Source organism: Rana temporaria, chromosome 3, assembly GCF_905171775.1.
Source record: "Rana temporaria chromosome 3, aRanTem1.1, whole genome shotgun sequence".
Taxonomy (NCBI): domain Eukaryota; kingdom Metazoa; phylum Chordata; class Amphibia; order Anura; family Ranidae; genus Rana; species Rana temporaria.
The window spans coordinates 332,148,341-332,165,579 of NC_053491.1; the positions used below are offsets into that span (position 1 = coordinate 332,148,341).

Here is a 17,239-nt window from a genome sequence, read left to right on the forward strand (position 1 = left end):
CGGACAAAATAAATAAAAACAAATTTCGGGAGTAACTAAATAAATTTATTTTTTTGGACGAAAACGAAATTACGAAACAAAATATTTCAGTGTGCACATGTCTAGTAATTATACTTAAGTATACCATAGTAACATCTGACAAAAAGATCTAAAAACACTGAAGCAGCAGACTTTGTGAAAATGTATATTTGTGTCATTCTCAAAACAAAACTGGCCACAGATGTATTGTGGAGTGCTGTGGAGAGTGTTGGTGATCTTTGTTGTTAACCTAAAGCACACCCAAAATCAAGAATTTATTATATTGCAACTTACTGGTTCTTATGCCGTGTACACACGATAATTTTTCGGGTTGTAAAAAACAGCGTTTTTCAGGCTCTAGAAAAAAAAACGTTTTTTTCAACCCGATCATTAAAACGGCCTTGCCTACACACGATCGTGAAAAAAAATGCTCTAGCAAAGCGTGGTGACGTACAACACGTATGACGGCACTATAAAGGGGAAGTTCCATGCGGATGACGCCACCCTTTGGGTTGCTTTCGTGTTAGTAAAAGACGATTTGCGCTTTCCTGTCTATTACAGCGTGATGAATGTGCTTACTCCAGTACGAACAGTAGTTTTACCAGAACGAGCGCTCCCGTCTCATAACTTGCTTCTGAGCATGCGTGGATTTTTCACGTCGTTAAAGCCCACACACAATCATTTTTTACAACCCGAAAAACAACGTTAAAAACGTTGTTAAAAAATAGAGCATGTTCGAATTTTTTTTGGCTCGTTTTTCAGAACCCGAAAAATGCTCTGAAGCCCACACACGATAGTTTTTAATGACATACAAAAAAAAACGTCATTTTTTACAACCTGAAAAATGACCGTGTGTACGCAGCATTAGATGCGATGGCTACATTCGTTTTTCTTTTTTATTCTATTTTCATCTGATGATCAAGTCAATATGTCTGATGTTTTTCGAAAGCCCAAGCTCTACAGAAGAGAGGGATGAAACAAATCAATTAGAATGGATAAGGGTGTTTACAATGATCACCTTTATATTTATTCATGTAAAACCTTTATCCCAAAAGCAAAAAAACTATTTACTGTAACTGATTATAAAGTGTGAGCTGGAGTTTGGCTTCAATTTGTTAGTGTATTCAAATCTGCTGGTACATTTAACACTACCCTCCCCCAGAATGACAATGTGCCTATGTTCTCCTTCATCCAGAGTGGGGCACGCCAATATAGAAGGTTACTTTCCAGATCACCAGGTGAGAGCAGAGGGAAGAAGCCTAAAAATAGAAAATTAATGCAGTCACCACATCTAATGATTGGCAGTGCCGATCCTGCCCTCCGTGGGGCCCTAAGCAAAATGACCTGGCACATTAAAAATGAGAAGCGGGGGGGGGCGCTGACGACAGTGACATGTCACATTAAAGAAAGTTGAGAAGCGGGGGAGGGGGTGTTCTGCTGTCCTAAATGACTCAGGCCAGCCAGCGAGTTTAGAAGCGGGGTGAGGGTGTGAAAATGACTTCTCACCAGGCGGGGCCTCTAGTAATTTGGGGGGCCCTTTGCAGCTTTGCGGGGCCCTAAGTGGCTTGCATAGTGAGCCTATAGGGAGGATCGATCCTGATGATTGGTAAGCTGCAATATATAACATTTTTGGTTTGAGTCAATGCTGCTCTAAACTAGTCAGACTTAATATCTAATTGGCTGATATTTTACTGCCCTTTGTATGTAATCACTGTTCTACCTAATCAAAGTCCAACACATTTGTATGTCTTTATAATCATGTACTTCAGTGGCAGAATTATCAGGGTCGCAACAGTTGCCCGCCGCGACTGGGCCCTGTCTTTCTGCCGCTGTGGGGGGCCCCAGGACGGCCAAATAGTGCTCGGATTTGGATAGACTCGGAGGGCGGGACAGCCGTGTTGCAACGTTTTTTAGGAGGCAAAGGATACGTTGGCACACACCAATCCTGCAGAACGTCTGCAGAGTCGCACTCCGACTGGCTTGAACAAGACATCTCCCCCTCAGCTCTTCATCAGCTGGAGCCCGCCCCCCTGCCCAGAAAATGTCCCCATTGCCGGCGCCATTTTTGTTGAAGTTTGCCCTTTTATAAAGAGTGAAGTTGGTCTTCAACAAAATGGCGCCCAAACCCTGCAACTATGGGACAAATATTATTTGTGACTGAGATCATTTACACTAATTGGGCGGGTGATATGAAGAGGGGGAGTAGGAGAGCCGAGAGGAGAAGAGAAGAGGATCAAAGGTCAAGGCCAAAGCCTGACTGCTCCAGCTAGGCCACACAGTCTATGAGGGGATCACTGTGGTCACCAGAGTCCCCCTTCACATCATACCCTTTACATCAAAGTCTGAAGGATTACCCCCAGTGCAAGGTAGAACTCTGTGGACCCTGATGTAAAGGGGAACTCCGATGTAAAGGGGAATGCTGCGGACCGTGATGCAAAGGGGAACGCTGTAGACTCTGATGTAACGGGAGGGGCCACCTTACATCAGAGTTTCCCTTTACACTTGAGTTCGCAGCATTCCCCTTTACATCATAGTTCCCCTTTACATCGGGGCCTGCAGAGTTCTACCTTACACTGTAAGGGGGAACCCTGCGGACTCTGGTGTAAAGGGGAACTCTCATGTAAAGGGGAATGCTGTGGACCATGATGTAAGGGGGATCATGGTCACCAGAGCCCTGCTTACATCAGAGCCTACAGCGTTCCTCTTTACATCATGGTCCGCATCATTCCCCTTTACATTAGAGTTCCCCTTTACATCAGGATCCACAAAGCTCTCCTCTTCATCAGGATACACTGTAAGTGGGAACCCTGTGGACTCTGATGGAAGGGAGAACTTTGTGGACTATGATGTAAAGGGGAATTATGGAATCTGATGTAAAGGGGAACTCAGCAGGTCCTGATCTAAAGGGGAGCTCTGACGTAAAGGGGAATGCTACAGACCCTGATGTGAGGGAGAGCTCTGATGTAAAGGGGAACACTACGGACTGTGATGTAAGGGTGGGGGTGTCGGGGGGCGGGCCTTAATGGTTTCTTGCACCTGGCCCTGAAGGTTCTAGTTACGCCTCTGATGTACTCCCACTTGTTAGGCACAAATTATAATGTCTGAAGGGAAATACCCTAAAATAGGTTTCTCTTAGTGAAAATGTTGCTCCAAGCAGTGCTCTATGTTGGCAGAGTTGAGTAATAGCCACACCCTTCAGCACACGTGTCCTCACAAAGACTTGTATTGAAGAGAGGATTAAGGGGTGTGTCTGACCAGATCTGCTACATGCACAGATGTCTAACTGGCGGCCATCCAGCTGTTGCAGAACTACAAATCCCATGAGGCATTGCAAGGCTGACAGTTACAAGCATGACTCCCACAGGCAGAGGCATGACGGGACTTGTAGTTTGCCAACAGCTGGAGGACCACCAGTTTGACACCCGTGCCCTACAGTATAGAGTGCACTGGGTCTAAAACTGGTGCCTATACCCTAGTATAGATTGCACAGTCATATTCAGACATGCTGAACAGCAGCAGTAAAAGGAAAGTGGAGGCAAGGCTTTACAAATGGAATTTGTTAGTGCAAAAGCTATCTGACTGTATATTTATTTCTTTGACATATATTGTGCCCTAAATCGGCCAATACAGTGATTGCCTGATGGTGAACAGATAAGACCTACTCAGTATGCCTTCTTTATTTTTATAATGGTCGCCTTAAGGCGTAGTCTTACGCACTTTTCCTGTTGTAACCGTCTACATCCCACACGGGATGCCTGTTGTACATATTCTGCTATCCAGATGGTGCCTTTCTTTTTCCTCCTGAATCTGCTAGGACTGGATTTTTGGCAGCTTTTTTTACATCCGTTCTGCTAATTCTTCTGCCTTTGCTCCAATTATTTTGGGTTTCACATATCTTTTATGATCGGAGAGCTGCCAGGAATTTATTATCTTTATAATGAGTGAAACTTTCCTGAACCATGGAGGAGAATCAATTTGTACTGCTTACAATGAAAAATATAATGTATACCTCCCAACAGGTTTCCCAACCCCTGATGACTATTTTTACTGACAAAACATAAAATTATTGACAGAGCACATTTTATGCCAATCTGAAATATGACAGAAACTCCTACTATAAATGATGACAATTGATGATATTGCAGTATAAACAATATGTAAACATTGATAATACTCTGCCTGTAATCTGCCTGACGCTACAATTAAAAGCTCAAAACAGAGTGACATAGTATGGTCATGACTAGAATTATGAATGGCCTGGGGCACCTTGAGGCAAAACAGAAAAGTTATTTCTGCGGCGTGGATAGGACAACGCAGCGAACGGTATGCATGGGCCCATTTTGACAAACAGTAGATCAGTAAACTAAATCTGAGGCTAGACGCCATACACCCTGCACACATATATATAATTTAGTCTTTGTACCCACCAAAAATGTCCTAATTACTGTAGCACAACTGACAGCCTCACAGACACAAATAAACCACAGGACAAAGGAGCATTTTTGAAACATTAAAGTGGTTGTAAAGACACAATGCATGAAGGAAAAAAAACATTCTGCATGCAGCAGCCTCCCCAATACTTACTCGAGCCCCCTGGATCCAGCAGTGACCACGAGAGCCTTGCCTCTCCAGGGACTTGAACTCCTGATTGGCTATTGGCTAGGAGACGGAGGGGACAGGGTCAAACCACGGCTCAGTATGTGAATGAACACACAGAGCAGTGGCTCGGTTCTGGTGCTCCCATAGCTAGCTGCTTGCTGTGGGGGCACCCAACAGGATGGAGGAGCCAGGAGCACCGGCCTGGGACCGGAGAAGAGGAAGATCCGGGCCACTCTGTGCAAACAGGTAAGCATAGCATGTTTGTTATTTTAATAAAAAAATAAACTTTTACAATCACTTTAAACATTTCCATTACATGTGCTTTTCTGCACACAAATAGGATACAATTTCACCTGACTGAGAATACGTTAATGACAAAATTAATTTAAACCAGCAACTGTTGAGATAATGAACACAATGGTCAGGTCTATGTATTGCACAACATACAGTAATGTTGAGTGCAGGGGTCAGGAGTAATTAACGTACAAAACGGTGCATCAGTCAGGATGAACCCTCGGTTCACATTAGAGTCCCTTCTTATATCAGAGTCCCAAGAATCCCCCTTGCATCAGCAGTCCCCAGCATTTATAACAGGGTTCCAAGATTCCCTTCTTACATCAGTCCCCACTGTTTTCCATTTACATAAGAGTTGGCCTTTACACCAGAGTCCACAGAGTTCCCCTTAAATCAGATTCTCCTGAGCATTCCCTCCTTGCATCAGAGTCCACAGCATTCCCCAGCGTTCCATCTTTAATCAAGGTTCCCAGAGTTTGTTTTACAGTCCCCAGAGTTGCCCCCTTAAGTTAGGGTTTTTCAGAACTTCCCTTACACCAGAGTTCGCCTTTACATCAGAGTCCCCCTTTAGATCACAGTCCACAGAGTTCCCCCTTAGAATGCAAGGGGGAACTCTGCAAACTCTGATGTGAGGGGAAAATCTAAGGATTCTGATTTAAGGGGTGCTGGAAATGCTTATACAAAGGAGAACACTGCATACCCCGATGTAAAGAGACCACTATGGACTCTGGTGTAAAGGTGAACTCTGGTGTTAGAGGTCTCTGGTCACTAGAGTCCCCCATTACTTCAGAGTTTCCAGCGTTCTCCCTTAAAACCCTGAGTCCCCCTCACATTAAAGTCCATAGAGATTCCACCTACATCAGAGTCCCCAGAGTTCACCTTTACATCACAGTCCCCCCTTTATTTAAGAGTCCCTAGAGCTCCTCCTTACACTGTAAGGGGGAACTCTGCTATAACTGAATATGTTGGCCACACTGGCCACACTGGGGGCATACTTCGCCCCCATTGCTACGCCCTTGGTTTGGGTGAAGTACTCACCCTTGTTCCAAAAATAGTTATGGCTCATGGTTAGCCTCAGCCCTTCAATAATGTACCCTCTCTGTTCTTCTTTCATATTGGTCTGGTTGTGTAAGGCCCACTCTATGCTTTGTATCCCATCCTCCTGTACTATATTAGTGTATTATGAGTTCACATCGATTGTGACTAATATGTCATTTTCTGTTACCTCCATTTTTCAATTCATTAATTAGTTGTCTACTGTCCTTTAAATAGGATTTTCCTTATTTCACTAGTGGTTGCAGGAACCCGTCTATATATGCCCCTAATCTTGAAAATGGCGAATCTATGCCGCTTATTATGGGCCTCCCTGGTGGTTTATTCTGATCCTTATGGATTTTGGGAACATAATATATAACTGGTGTTTTTGACGTCTCTGGAGTGAGGAACCTTGCCTCTTTCTTTGTAAGAATGCCAATATCTTCTCCTTTTTTGTCAAAAGCCCTTAGTTTCTTCTCATACTCTTCTTTGGGATTACCTTTTATTTTTTTGTACGTGTCTTGTATATTCAGAAGCCTGGTCATTTCTGTTTCGTAATCTTGTTTATTTAAAATTACCAGCCCCCCCCCCCCCTTTGTCTGCCGGTCTGATAATTATATTCTTCCTTTTTTCAATTTCCTTGATGGTCTTCCGAATGTTATTCCGTTTGGACTTGTTTACTTTTAATTTCCTAATATCCTCCTCCACCATTTTCTTAAAAACTGTTAGGCTTTCATTTTGCTGTGTTTTTGGGTTAAACGTTGAGTTATTTCTCAGGTTTGAGTGCTGATAAATTGTAATGATAATTCCGTGTCTGGTATCCTTATTTGCAAAAAAAAATTATATTCATTTTTCTTACAAATTTTTGTAGGTCAATATACGTTTCAAACTTATCTAGTTCCTTGTCTGGAGCATATTTTAATCCTAAGTCTAAAACTTTAAGTTCTTCTTCATTAAAAATTCCTTCACTGAGATTAAAAATGCTTTTTCTTGATGCCCCTCGTTTTCCTCTGGTCTGTTTCCTCTTTCCCATCTCTGGGGTCTGTATGTCTGTTCTCTCCTCTCCTCCTATTCGTTCTCTCCTTGTTCACAGTCGTTCGTTCCTCTTCCCATTATATGTCACTGTGTTTTTCACTACGAAGTACAGGTGCCTGTAACACTATTTACCACATCAGCACTGCACTTTAAAAGCTAGCGCCATTCCTACTTCCATCCTCTCTCAAATCATTATCTCACCTAGGTGAAATAAATCAGGTAGGGGCAGCTGCTTAAATTAATTAAGGGCGTAAAGACTCTATACTTACTCACAGGCAATATTTGGTCCTATTGCGCGGGTTCATTTTTCACTTTCATACTCAGATAAGGGACTGATATGGATGGGGGGGGGGGGTACTTTTTGTTCCCAAAATGTTTTTTGTATGGGATTTCCCCCTCAAAATCTATACCAGACTTGGGGGTATGGAATTTGGAGGCTGCTCCTCACCATTTTTTTTTTTCATGGGGTCTTCCTTAAAATTCAAATGGGGGGGGGGGGGGGCATGCTATTTACACTATTTCTGCTGTTTTTTTACATTCACCCGTCAGAATCTCCAGTTGACAGCTGAATGTGCTGGGCAGGTATATAGTATGAGTCACTGGTTGTTAGGATACAGGCAGGAGCCAGCTCCATAACAACCAGGAGGAAGCTGTCACATTTACAGGGGTAATTATACCATTGCTACATGTTTCACACTGCAGCTTGAGGTTTGTTTGGCAGAACTCCCTTCCTCTCAGCCATTCACACAAGATTTTCCATAGACCGTGCTAAGGTCTACCTCATTTTTCCCCTATTTTCTTAGGGCTATTTTTTTCTTGGGATTCAATGTAACGAAATGGTATGTTCGCTGGACAAAAAGTAACAAAGCAAATATTACACACATATTACAATCCTTACGATTATTTGTTATGCTAGCATGAATGTTGAGATATTTGCAAAGCAACATTTTTATAACTAGGCCCCTTAAAATGTATGTAAACCCTAACCATAACCTTCTCTTATTTGCTTCCTTTTGGTCTGTTAAATTGATCATTGAGAGTATTTACTTATCTGTACTACAAGTGTAAAAAATACCCGTTGACCGTAATAGAAATCACGCCTGATGATAACTTTCTGTGCTGTCTGCCTTTGAATGTTGTGAACATTCCTAAAGAAAAAATGTTCTAACAAAATTCTATGTGGCCAGCTTTAGAGTGTAGACTATGGGCAAACCCTCTGGTGACATTTGCACATCTCCTTTACTCTGTCAATAGTAGTTGGTAGACAGCATAGTACCTTCCTGTGTCATGCTTATTCAGTGCTTGTCAAACCAAACCTCCTCTCAGTGTTCTGTGACTGCATCATAAGTTATGAGCCTCTGCCAAAATTCCTTCTGCCAGGCTATATCTTTTGAAATAGGAAAAAGGACAGCCTGATCACATGATCTGAATATTATAATATACTTTTTGGGGACCAGTGACACCAATACAGTGATCCATGCAAAAAAAAATGCAGTGTCACTGTATAAATTACACTGGCAGGGAAGGGGTTAACATCAGGAGCGATAAAGGGGTTAAGTGTGCTCCTAGGGAGTGCTTTCTAACTGTGGGAGAATGGATGCACTAGAGCAGGGGTCTCCAAACTTTTTAGATAGAGGGCCACATTGTAGACTTTATAAATATTTGTGGGCCGAAAACATTTATTTCGAAATAAATGAATACAAATTTAAATAATCTCGTCAGAGCCTTTCTGCACGTTTTGTGTCCCCATCAGAGCCTTTCCTCACTTCTGTGTCCCCCACCCTGATTATACCCCCAATATAACACCACCCCCCCCCCCCAGCTTGATCACCACCACCACCACCACCCCAGATACTCCCAGTCTGATCACAACCCCCCTCCTCATACCTCTCTCCTAACACACCCCTCCACCATCACACACACCTTTTGAGTTTTGCATTCCTGCAGACAGTTCCTCCCAGTCCTGCGGCTCCTCGTCCAGATGATGTCAGTGGAGGAATCTCTAGTGGGTGGGTTGCCCCGCCTGCCTGCTCTGTCCCACTGCCTGCTTGGGGGAATTGAAGCAGGCAGTCTCTGAATGAACTGTGGGCTGGATAAAACATACAAGCGGGGCGGGGTTTGGAGACCCTTGCACTAGAGCAGTGTTTCTCAATTCCAGTCCTCAGGCCCCCCCAACAGGTCAGGTTTTCAGGATTTCCATTATTTTGCACAGGTGATTTGATCAGTTTCACTGCCTTAGTAATTACCACAGCCTTTTCATCTGAGGGAAATCCTGAAAACCTGACCTGTTGGGGGGGCCTGAGGACTGGAATTGAGAAACACTGCACTAGAGGAAAACAGAGATCCATGTTTCTGCTTAGCAAATTCAAAAGATCTCTATTTTTGTCTGTGACAGAACGGTGGTCTGCCTTGTTTACATAGTGTTACTAAAGTCTTGTTTATTATTATTTAAAAATAACAAACATGTTATACTTACCTGCTCTGTGAAGTGGTTTGCAACAGAGCAGCTCAGATCCCCCTCTTCTCTGGTCCCTCTTTTGTGCTCCTGGCCCCTTCCTCCTGCCAAGTGCCCCATCAGAAAGCAGCTTGCTATGAGGACACTGAGCTGAGCCACTGCTCTGTGTGTCCATTCAGACACGGAGCTGTGGTTCTGCCCCACCCCTCTCCCTCCTCATTGGCTCACTGACTTTGACTACAGTGGGAACCAATGGTGCTCGCTATGTGCCTCAGACAATTCGGAGGAAGAGTCCCGGATAGCCAAGCCTCTCGAGCATCATTGCTGGATCGAGATCGGGCTCAGATAAGTATTAGAGTATTAGGGGGACTGAGGGGAGCTGCTCACTGAAAGTTTTTTTATCTTGATGCATATATGCATTAAGATAAAACACCTTCTACCTTTAGAACCACTTTATCTCTTACAACTGCTTTAAGCTAATTGTATAGCTTATGCCTTCAAATTCTGATTTGTACACCTTAAAATATTCTAATTTGTTTTGCGGGTTGTTCTTCAAAGGTTTATTCTCTTCTTTTTTTTTTCTAAAATGTACTGTTGTCATGCTCAAAGGCTTCCAATTGTGTTGCATTTAAGTTGTATTTGGCACATGCCCAAACTACTAATTAGCCAAATGACAGATTAAACCAACTAAACTATGCAGAGCCAACAAATGTGATGATTTCTACAGACTTCTGTTACCAGTAACAAAGATTATTTGACAGCTGAGCTCAGATAACTATCATTTATTAGAAAGAGTTGAGAGTCTGGTCCAAGAATTTCTATCCCTAAAATGCCAGAATAACTGTTCTCCATCCAGTCGACAAGAAAGACTGTTATTAAGAGCCAGAATATTGGTTCAAACGGGAAAAACTGTTAACGCCACTATATATACTGTAATTGCTTTTATCTATTTTATTGGTAATGGTTCATCAATTAAAGAGAACAGGAGTCTCCATTACCAATGTGTGTTTTTAAAGTGGAACTTTACCCATATCAACTTGATAAAATAATGTTCTTTAGCGAGGAACATACAGCCCACCATAAATAATTATGCTACCAACATGTGTTCTATAAATTTCCTTCTGCATTTTTTTTTGTTTCTTTTTGCTGGAGGCTGCCATTTTGCTAAAGCCCAGAACCTCTGAGCAGCAGTAAATCTTTAGGCTGTCAGCAGATCAGCCTCTACATTTTCGGCACAGTGTCCAAAAATAGAGAGCTAATGAGCATGTGCAGAGCAGGGTGAGACAGTGTATTACTGGATTGTAAACAGTATAGTGCCTTATTTTTAATGTTTTCCACATCTATACCTGCAAAAGGGGCCATACTGTTATGATCTAGCAGGACTTAATTTTTCTGAACAAACTTCCACTTTAGAGTTCGCAGCCCCATCCTTTCTTTATGAGCTGCATGTACTGTGACATAACTAATTCTAAAAGATCCATGAAGCTCACAACAGAACCTCTCAATTTGGGGATTCAGTTGGTTTCTAACAGCTTAAAAAACACCTGAAATTTGGTTAGAGGGCTGGCAGTGTGCCAAGATTTTGCTACAATAGAAAGTAAGTGGACAAGAGCTGAAATGTCAATCTTTCTGTTGATTTGTGAATTGTGAATTTCTTCACAATGCTTATAGCTAGAGAGGTGAATGGGCGCTTTTAGTGCTTCTGCAAAATATATCAATACTTTTATGGGCAGAGGTTCACTTTAAAGATGTGATGACCTGTGGAGCCTTTATCTTATATACTGTGATATTAACAAATACAATATGACTAATGTGCCTTTAGTTTGGGATAGAAGGTAGGAGGGTCAGAGCTCCTGACATATGTTTACTACTGCCAACATTGTCTCCAGAACAGGAAAGTGATGGAAAATCTGCCCAACAAGGACACAGACACTATCAAAAACTATAGAAATTCCAACCTTTCTCTCTCAATTCAAACTAAAATACACATGCTGTGTAACGAATGTGCAAAAATTACTATTTATGATCTATTTGCTATGTATTTTGCAGGTCCCGGACTGGCCTTTGTAGTGTATCCACAAGCCATGACAATGCTCCCTTGGTCTCCTTTCTGGTCATTCCTTTTTTTCTTCATGCTTTTGACTCTAGGATTAGACAGCCAGGTAAGCAGTTCACTTTAAAAACTAAAACTGATCTTACAAAACTCTGGTTTGTATGAATATTGGTGCTGGGCAATAAAAATAATTCTCTTTTGGGTCATACTTATAAAGCCCAGTAAATTGAAGCACATCGGCCGTGTTGATTTTTTTATTTTTTTTTGCATATTGGCCAACATTTATGAGTAAGCTGTTGGCAAAAGTTTAACTTGGGGAATGTTGACTAATGTCTCAAATTGTGATGCTTTGTTTTCACATTGATCAATAGTATTTGTAAGGTTAAATTGTGTTTGTGTTTTATTTCTTACTTTTTTAGTTTAGGAGCTGCCTGCATGACTTTTAGCATCCTTTGTATTATTGTCCAAACCAGATGGCCACACATCCTCAAGGGGAAAATGTTCCTCGTCTGAATCGCTCCATGTGTAATCTAAAATAACCTGCTGCTTGTCAGGCTTAAACCGGTGGAGGGAATGAATAAATGTTTTATATTTCTAAGTTGTGTGGAATTTTCTTTTAATATAGGATCTGATTGGTTGCTAGTTCAGATAGAACTTGTCTAATACACTTTTTATTAATTCCTCCTAGTATGCTCAGGTCTGTTCAGTCTATAACTCAGTCTCCACAAAGCTGGTGCAGTTGCCTAGACTTTGCCACCGCACATGGTAAATATAAAAGCCTAGGTCCAGCTTTGCGTATTAAATTAAATATAATAAATTAATTATATATATCTCTAGATAGATATAGCTATAGATATAGATGTCTATCTATATCTATAATTATATATATATATATATATATATATATATATATATATATATATATATATATATATATTCTTAAACTAACCTGTTCCTTGCTTTTTGCAACACCTTCACCTAAATAAAGTCTACCCACAACTGCTTATACTTACCTGACGCATGTAACAACGTAATATCTAATGACAAACATTAGCATGCAAAGACATTTTAGACAACTGCACTCAATTTAGGAAAGAATCTTTTTATCTTTCAGCATGTCCGCCCCATCCACAAAACTAGGCCCATAAAGACATAGCTTGACAAGTTTGGTGTAGAAGAACTTAAGTGACCTGCACAGAGCCCTTAACTCAACCTCTCTTTACACCTTTGGGATGAACTAGAATGCAGACTTCGAGGCAAGTCTTCTTATCCAACATTAGTACATGACCTTACAAATGCTCCTTTGGGCAAATGGGCTAAATATTTCCACAGACTTGTATAAAGCTTTTCCCAAATATTGAAGTCTGTTATAGCCTCAAGGGGGAAGTGGGGGGTAAAGTTCGAAGGCAGTTCCACAATAATAGTCATGGTTTTGAAATGGCATGCCCAACAAGCTAATATAACATTTAAGGCCGTAAGCATCACATCCTTTTACCCAGTTATACTATGAGATCTGGTCTCCTGGTCTCTAGATCGAAAGATTTAAGCCTGCCATACATGGATCGAAATGCGGCTGGTTCAGCAGGGACTGGCCAAATTTTATTCCATGTATGGATTGGCTGTTTGTACACAAGTCGATCATTGATCTATTGATCACTTGTGTACAACCAGTCTGTTGCAAACATTTTCTCAGCACTGCATCTTCAATTATCTGAGATCTATCAGAATCTTAAGTCATAGAATATGACTTGTGTACTTACAATAAAATTCATTGCATACTAGTTGTACATCTTATGATGTTTACTTATTAGTGCCTGCTCATCACATGACCTGTTACTACATGAATGAATGCTGTAGATTTTTTTTCTCCTGTTTTCATTCAGGATATTCTTTGTGTCCTTCGCAGTTTGCATTCATGGAGACCATTGTGACGGCCATTACAGATGAGTTCCCTTATTACCTCAGACCAAAGAAAGCTGTTTTCTCCTTTATCATCTGTGTTGTGCTGTTTCTGCTGGGGTTAATCCTTACGACTGATGTAAGTAATTTCTTCATATTCAGATTTTTCCAAGGACCACTAAACCTAGTTCCACATATAAAGCACCCATAGACATGAAATGATTGGGCTGGCTCAGGTGACATTCTCATGTCTCTAAGTACACTGCAGACCAGCGGTCATCAACCAGTGGTCCATGGACCACTGATGGTCCACAAGAAAATGTTGGTGGTCCCCAGGGGTTCTGCCGCAAATCAACATTGTGGCAGATGTGTACCACCCAATGCTGTTTCTGGTGTTGTTCTCAATGCGCACTAACAACCAATACTGTCATCTCCCATTGATACCAGATGCCTCCTCTGTAGTTCTAGTTCCTGTAAACTCAGAGGGAGGCGCAGGGAGTAGTGTGCAGAGTGGCAGGGCTGGTTACAGACTATGGGAGGGAGCACGGAACTTGAACACATGGCTGCATAAGGTGGTGAGATCCAATGACAAGTCTGTGTAAGGCAGCAGTGTGATGCAGTGTGTGTGGAGGGAGGGGACAGAGGGAGACAGAGCCAGAGCATTGTGTGTATAAGGCAGCAGTGTGATCCAGGGGGAAGGGGGCAAAAAGCCAGAGCATTGTGTGTATGTATAAGGAGTGAACCTCATGTTAGTGGTCCACGGGATTCAAAATTGTGAGTTTAGTGGTCCATGAGGTCCGACAAGTTGGCGACCACTGCTGCAGACAAATTAAACCTAAGATAATGCCCAAACTTTTATATTTTTAGTTTTGGGTAGACTGCGAAACATAGGAGTTTTTTATTGGATCTTTTAGAGGGTTTTTCCATGACACTAACACTATGAAAGGAAGTTAAAGGGGTAGTAAAGGATTTTTTTTCTCCCCTAAATAGCTTCCTTTACCTTAGTGCAGTCCTCATCCTTCGATTTTACTTTCAAATGTCCTTATTTCTTCTGAGAAATCCTCACTTCCTGTTCTTCTGTCTGTAACTACACACAGTAATGCAAGGCTTTCTTCCTCGTTTGGAGAAAGCCTCTTGAGGGGGGAGGGGGCGAGCAGGAGTGTCAGGACGCCCACTAACACACAGCTCCTTTCTCTATCTGCAAAGTAGAGAGTGTCCTGACACTCCTGCTCGCCCTCTCCCCCCTCAAGAGGCTTCCTCCGCACCAGAGAGAAAGCCTTGCATTACTGTGTGTAGTTACAGACCGAAGAACAGGAAGTGAGGATTTCTCAGAAGAAATAAGGACATTTAAAAGCAGAATCGAAGGATGAGGTAAGTGAAGGAGCACTGCACTAAGGTAAAGGAAGCTATTTAGGGGGGAAAAAATGTCCTTTACAACCCCTTTAAGATTTTTAATCTTCCAAAACCTCCTTATTTTTATTTTTTGCTGTCTGTGTCAAAGAACTTACTTTTCCATTCCTGTCATTGTGGCTGTTGTCATTAGGAAAGGAAGTTAAAATATAAAAACCTGACAAGGTTCTAAAGACTCGTACACACAGCCGGGTTTCCCGACGAGAAAACTGCGAGGAAAGCTTTTGGCCGGGAATCCCGGCCGTGTGTATGCTCCTCGCAGTTTTTTGGACAGGAAAACTGCCCAAAAACCGCCGGGCAAAAAAAAGAGAACCTGCTCTCTTCTTTCTGGGATTCCCCGTGGACTTTTTCCCGGAAGTTTTTGGCAGTTTTCCTATGGGAAAAACTGCGACTAAGCATACACACGGTCGGGATTCCCAACCAAAGCTCTCATCAGAGTTTTCATGACGGGAAAACCTCTCGTGTGCATGGGGGGAAAAGTTAAAGGGCAGGTTCTTGGTTTTCCCCCCGGGATTTCCGACGGATCTTTTCCCGTCGGGAACTCCAGTCGTGTGTACGAGACATTACTTTTCCCCAGCTGAAAAGTTTTGGTTGGAGTTGGGTTTTCAGCAGTCAGACATGTTAACTGACTGACATTCTGTGGCTCAGGACAAGTTTTCATTGTTCAAAGTAAGCTACTAATAACAAATATTTTAGGGTTATAAAACAGCCTTGTATCATGAATAAGTTTGATATAACTTTTTGGCAGCACATAATTTTATTGATGTAAAAGAGTGCATATAGTATAAAGTAGTAGAGAGGAGTGCATAGCACAGGTAGGGATTACAATGGCTACAGACTGAGGTGATATAATTGGTCAATACCATACAAACTGGTAAGTAACAATAAAGTACAAGCAAATTCTGAAAACTGAAAGCAGAAGGTTAACGCCAAGCCAGTAGGCAAGAATCTGTGAAAATTTAACTTTTAGAAAATAGAACTGATATATAATGTAGTACTGGGTATTGTTGGCCTGTACTGTACATTACACACTATTTGTTAATGAAAACAATGCAATTATTTCATGACTATTTCTTGTCTGTAATGCAATGTCCTGTGTTTTAATGCCCCAGGGTGGAATGTATTGGCTGGTCCTTTTGGATGACTACAGTGCAGGATTTGGTCTCCTGGTGATAGTAATCACATTCTGCCTTGCGGTTTCAAGAGTATACGGTAGGTCATATTGCCTGTAATTACCACAATGGCACTCCATTGCTAGTGATCTGAGCAGCAGGTTAAGGGAGAGAAAAAGCTAAAAATGGGCAGTCATTTTTTTAATCACTTTTTTTATGTATTTTGTTGCTTTCAGTCCTTGGAGATTTGTCTAAATAATCTAAAGCTGAAAACTTCATTTTAGGTGAGTGTCAGTGGTTCAGTCATCCACTGGCACCTTATAATATTTTGGGTCTCTGATAAAGCATTTATATTATATATATAATTTTTTTTTTCAGATGCCTCTGTCAATTGGCTTCATGGTTAACAGTATGTACTTAGAACTAAGCCTGCTGCTCCCATTCATTGCTGAGTGCAGCAGGTGGCATTTTATCATGCCATATATACGCAATGGTGGCTAAAATCCATAGGGAGGATTTCCCAGCAAATGTACCTTAATAAAAACAAACTGTTGGGGTACTGAACTTTGAACATCCACCCAAAATATACTGCACCAATATCTCACATAGTAACTCCAAACAGATAAAAAAAGACTACTATTTAATCCAGATACATATTTCTATAATAATTATAATGCATTTGAAATACAGCAAGCATATGTATGCAAATATGTTGACATACTGTACACTATATTACCAAAAGTATTGGGGTGTCTGTCTTTACACGTACATGAACTTTAATGGCATCCCAGTCTTAGTCCGTAGGGTTCAATATTGAGTTGGCCCACCCTTTGCAGCTATAATAGCGTCAACTCTTCTGGGAAGGCTGTCCACAAGGTTTAGGAGTGTGTCTATAGGAATGTTTGACCATTCTTCCAGAAGTGCATTTGTGAGGTCAGGCACTGATGCAGACGAGAAGGACTGGCTCGCAGTCTCCGCTCTAATTTATCCCAAAGGTGTTCTATTGGGTTGATGTGCAGGTCAGTCAAGTTGCTCCAAAATTCATGTGCATGTAAAGGCAGGCATCCCAATACTTTTGGTAATATAGTGTATATTGGGTACACACCTATGATCAGCAGGACTGAGACTTGGGAAAAGGATGGGCACAACTGTTAGTCAGTCCTGTTCTGCTGCATTGCACAGTGCCTTCAAGGTAAAATTGTTGAGTCTACTGACAGGATGAGAGAGCAAAGTGGTAGTTCTCCTTCATTGTTCCGTCAGCACGTTTGGGTCTATCAGCGACCCAGCTGTTTTGATTAATTGTTATGGAATAAAGGAAAATCTTGGCTG

General features: G+C 41.7%; 1 protein-coding gene across 1 annotated transcript in view; it reads left to right on the plus strand.

The window, feature by feature from the left end:
• SLC6A7 (solute carrier family 6 member 7) overlaps positions 1-17,239 on the plus strand; it is a 170,532-nt gene that overhangs the window by 109,381 nt on the left and 43,912 nt on the right. The window contains exons 10-12 of the mRNA XM_040345015.1: positions 11,486-11,598; positions 13,396-13,527; positions 15,911-16,010. Coding sequence (XP_040200949.1) covers positions 11,486-11,598; positions 13,396-13,527; positions 15,911-16,010 — 345 coding nt within the window. The remainder of the gene's footprint in view (positions 1-11,485; positions 11,599-13,395; positions 13,528-15,910; positions 16,011-17,239) is intronic.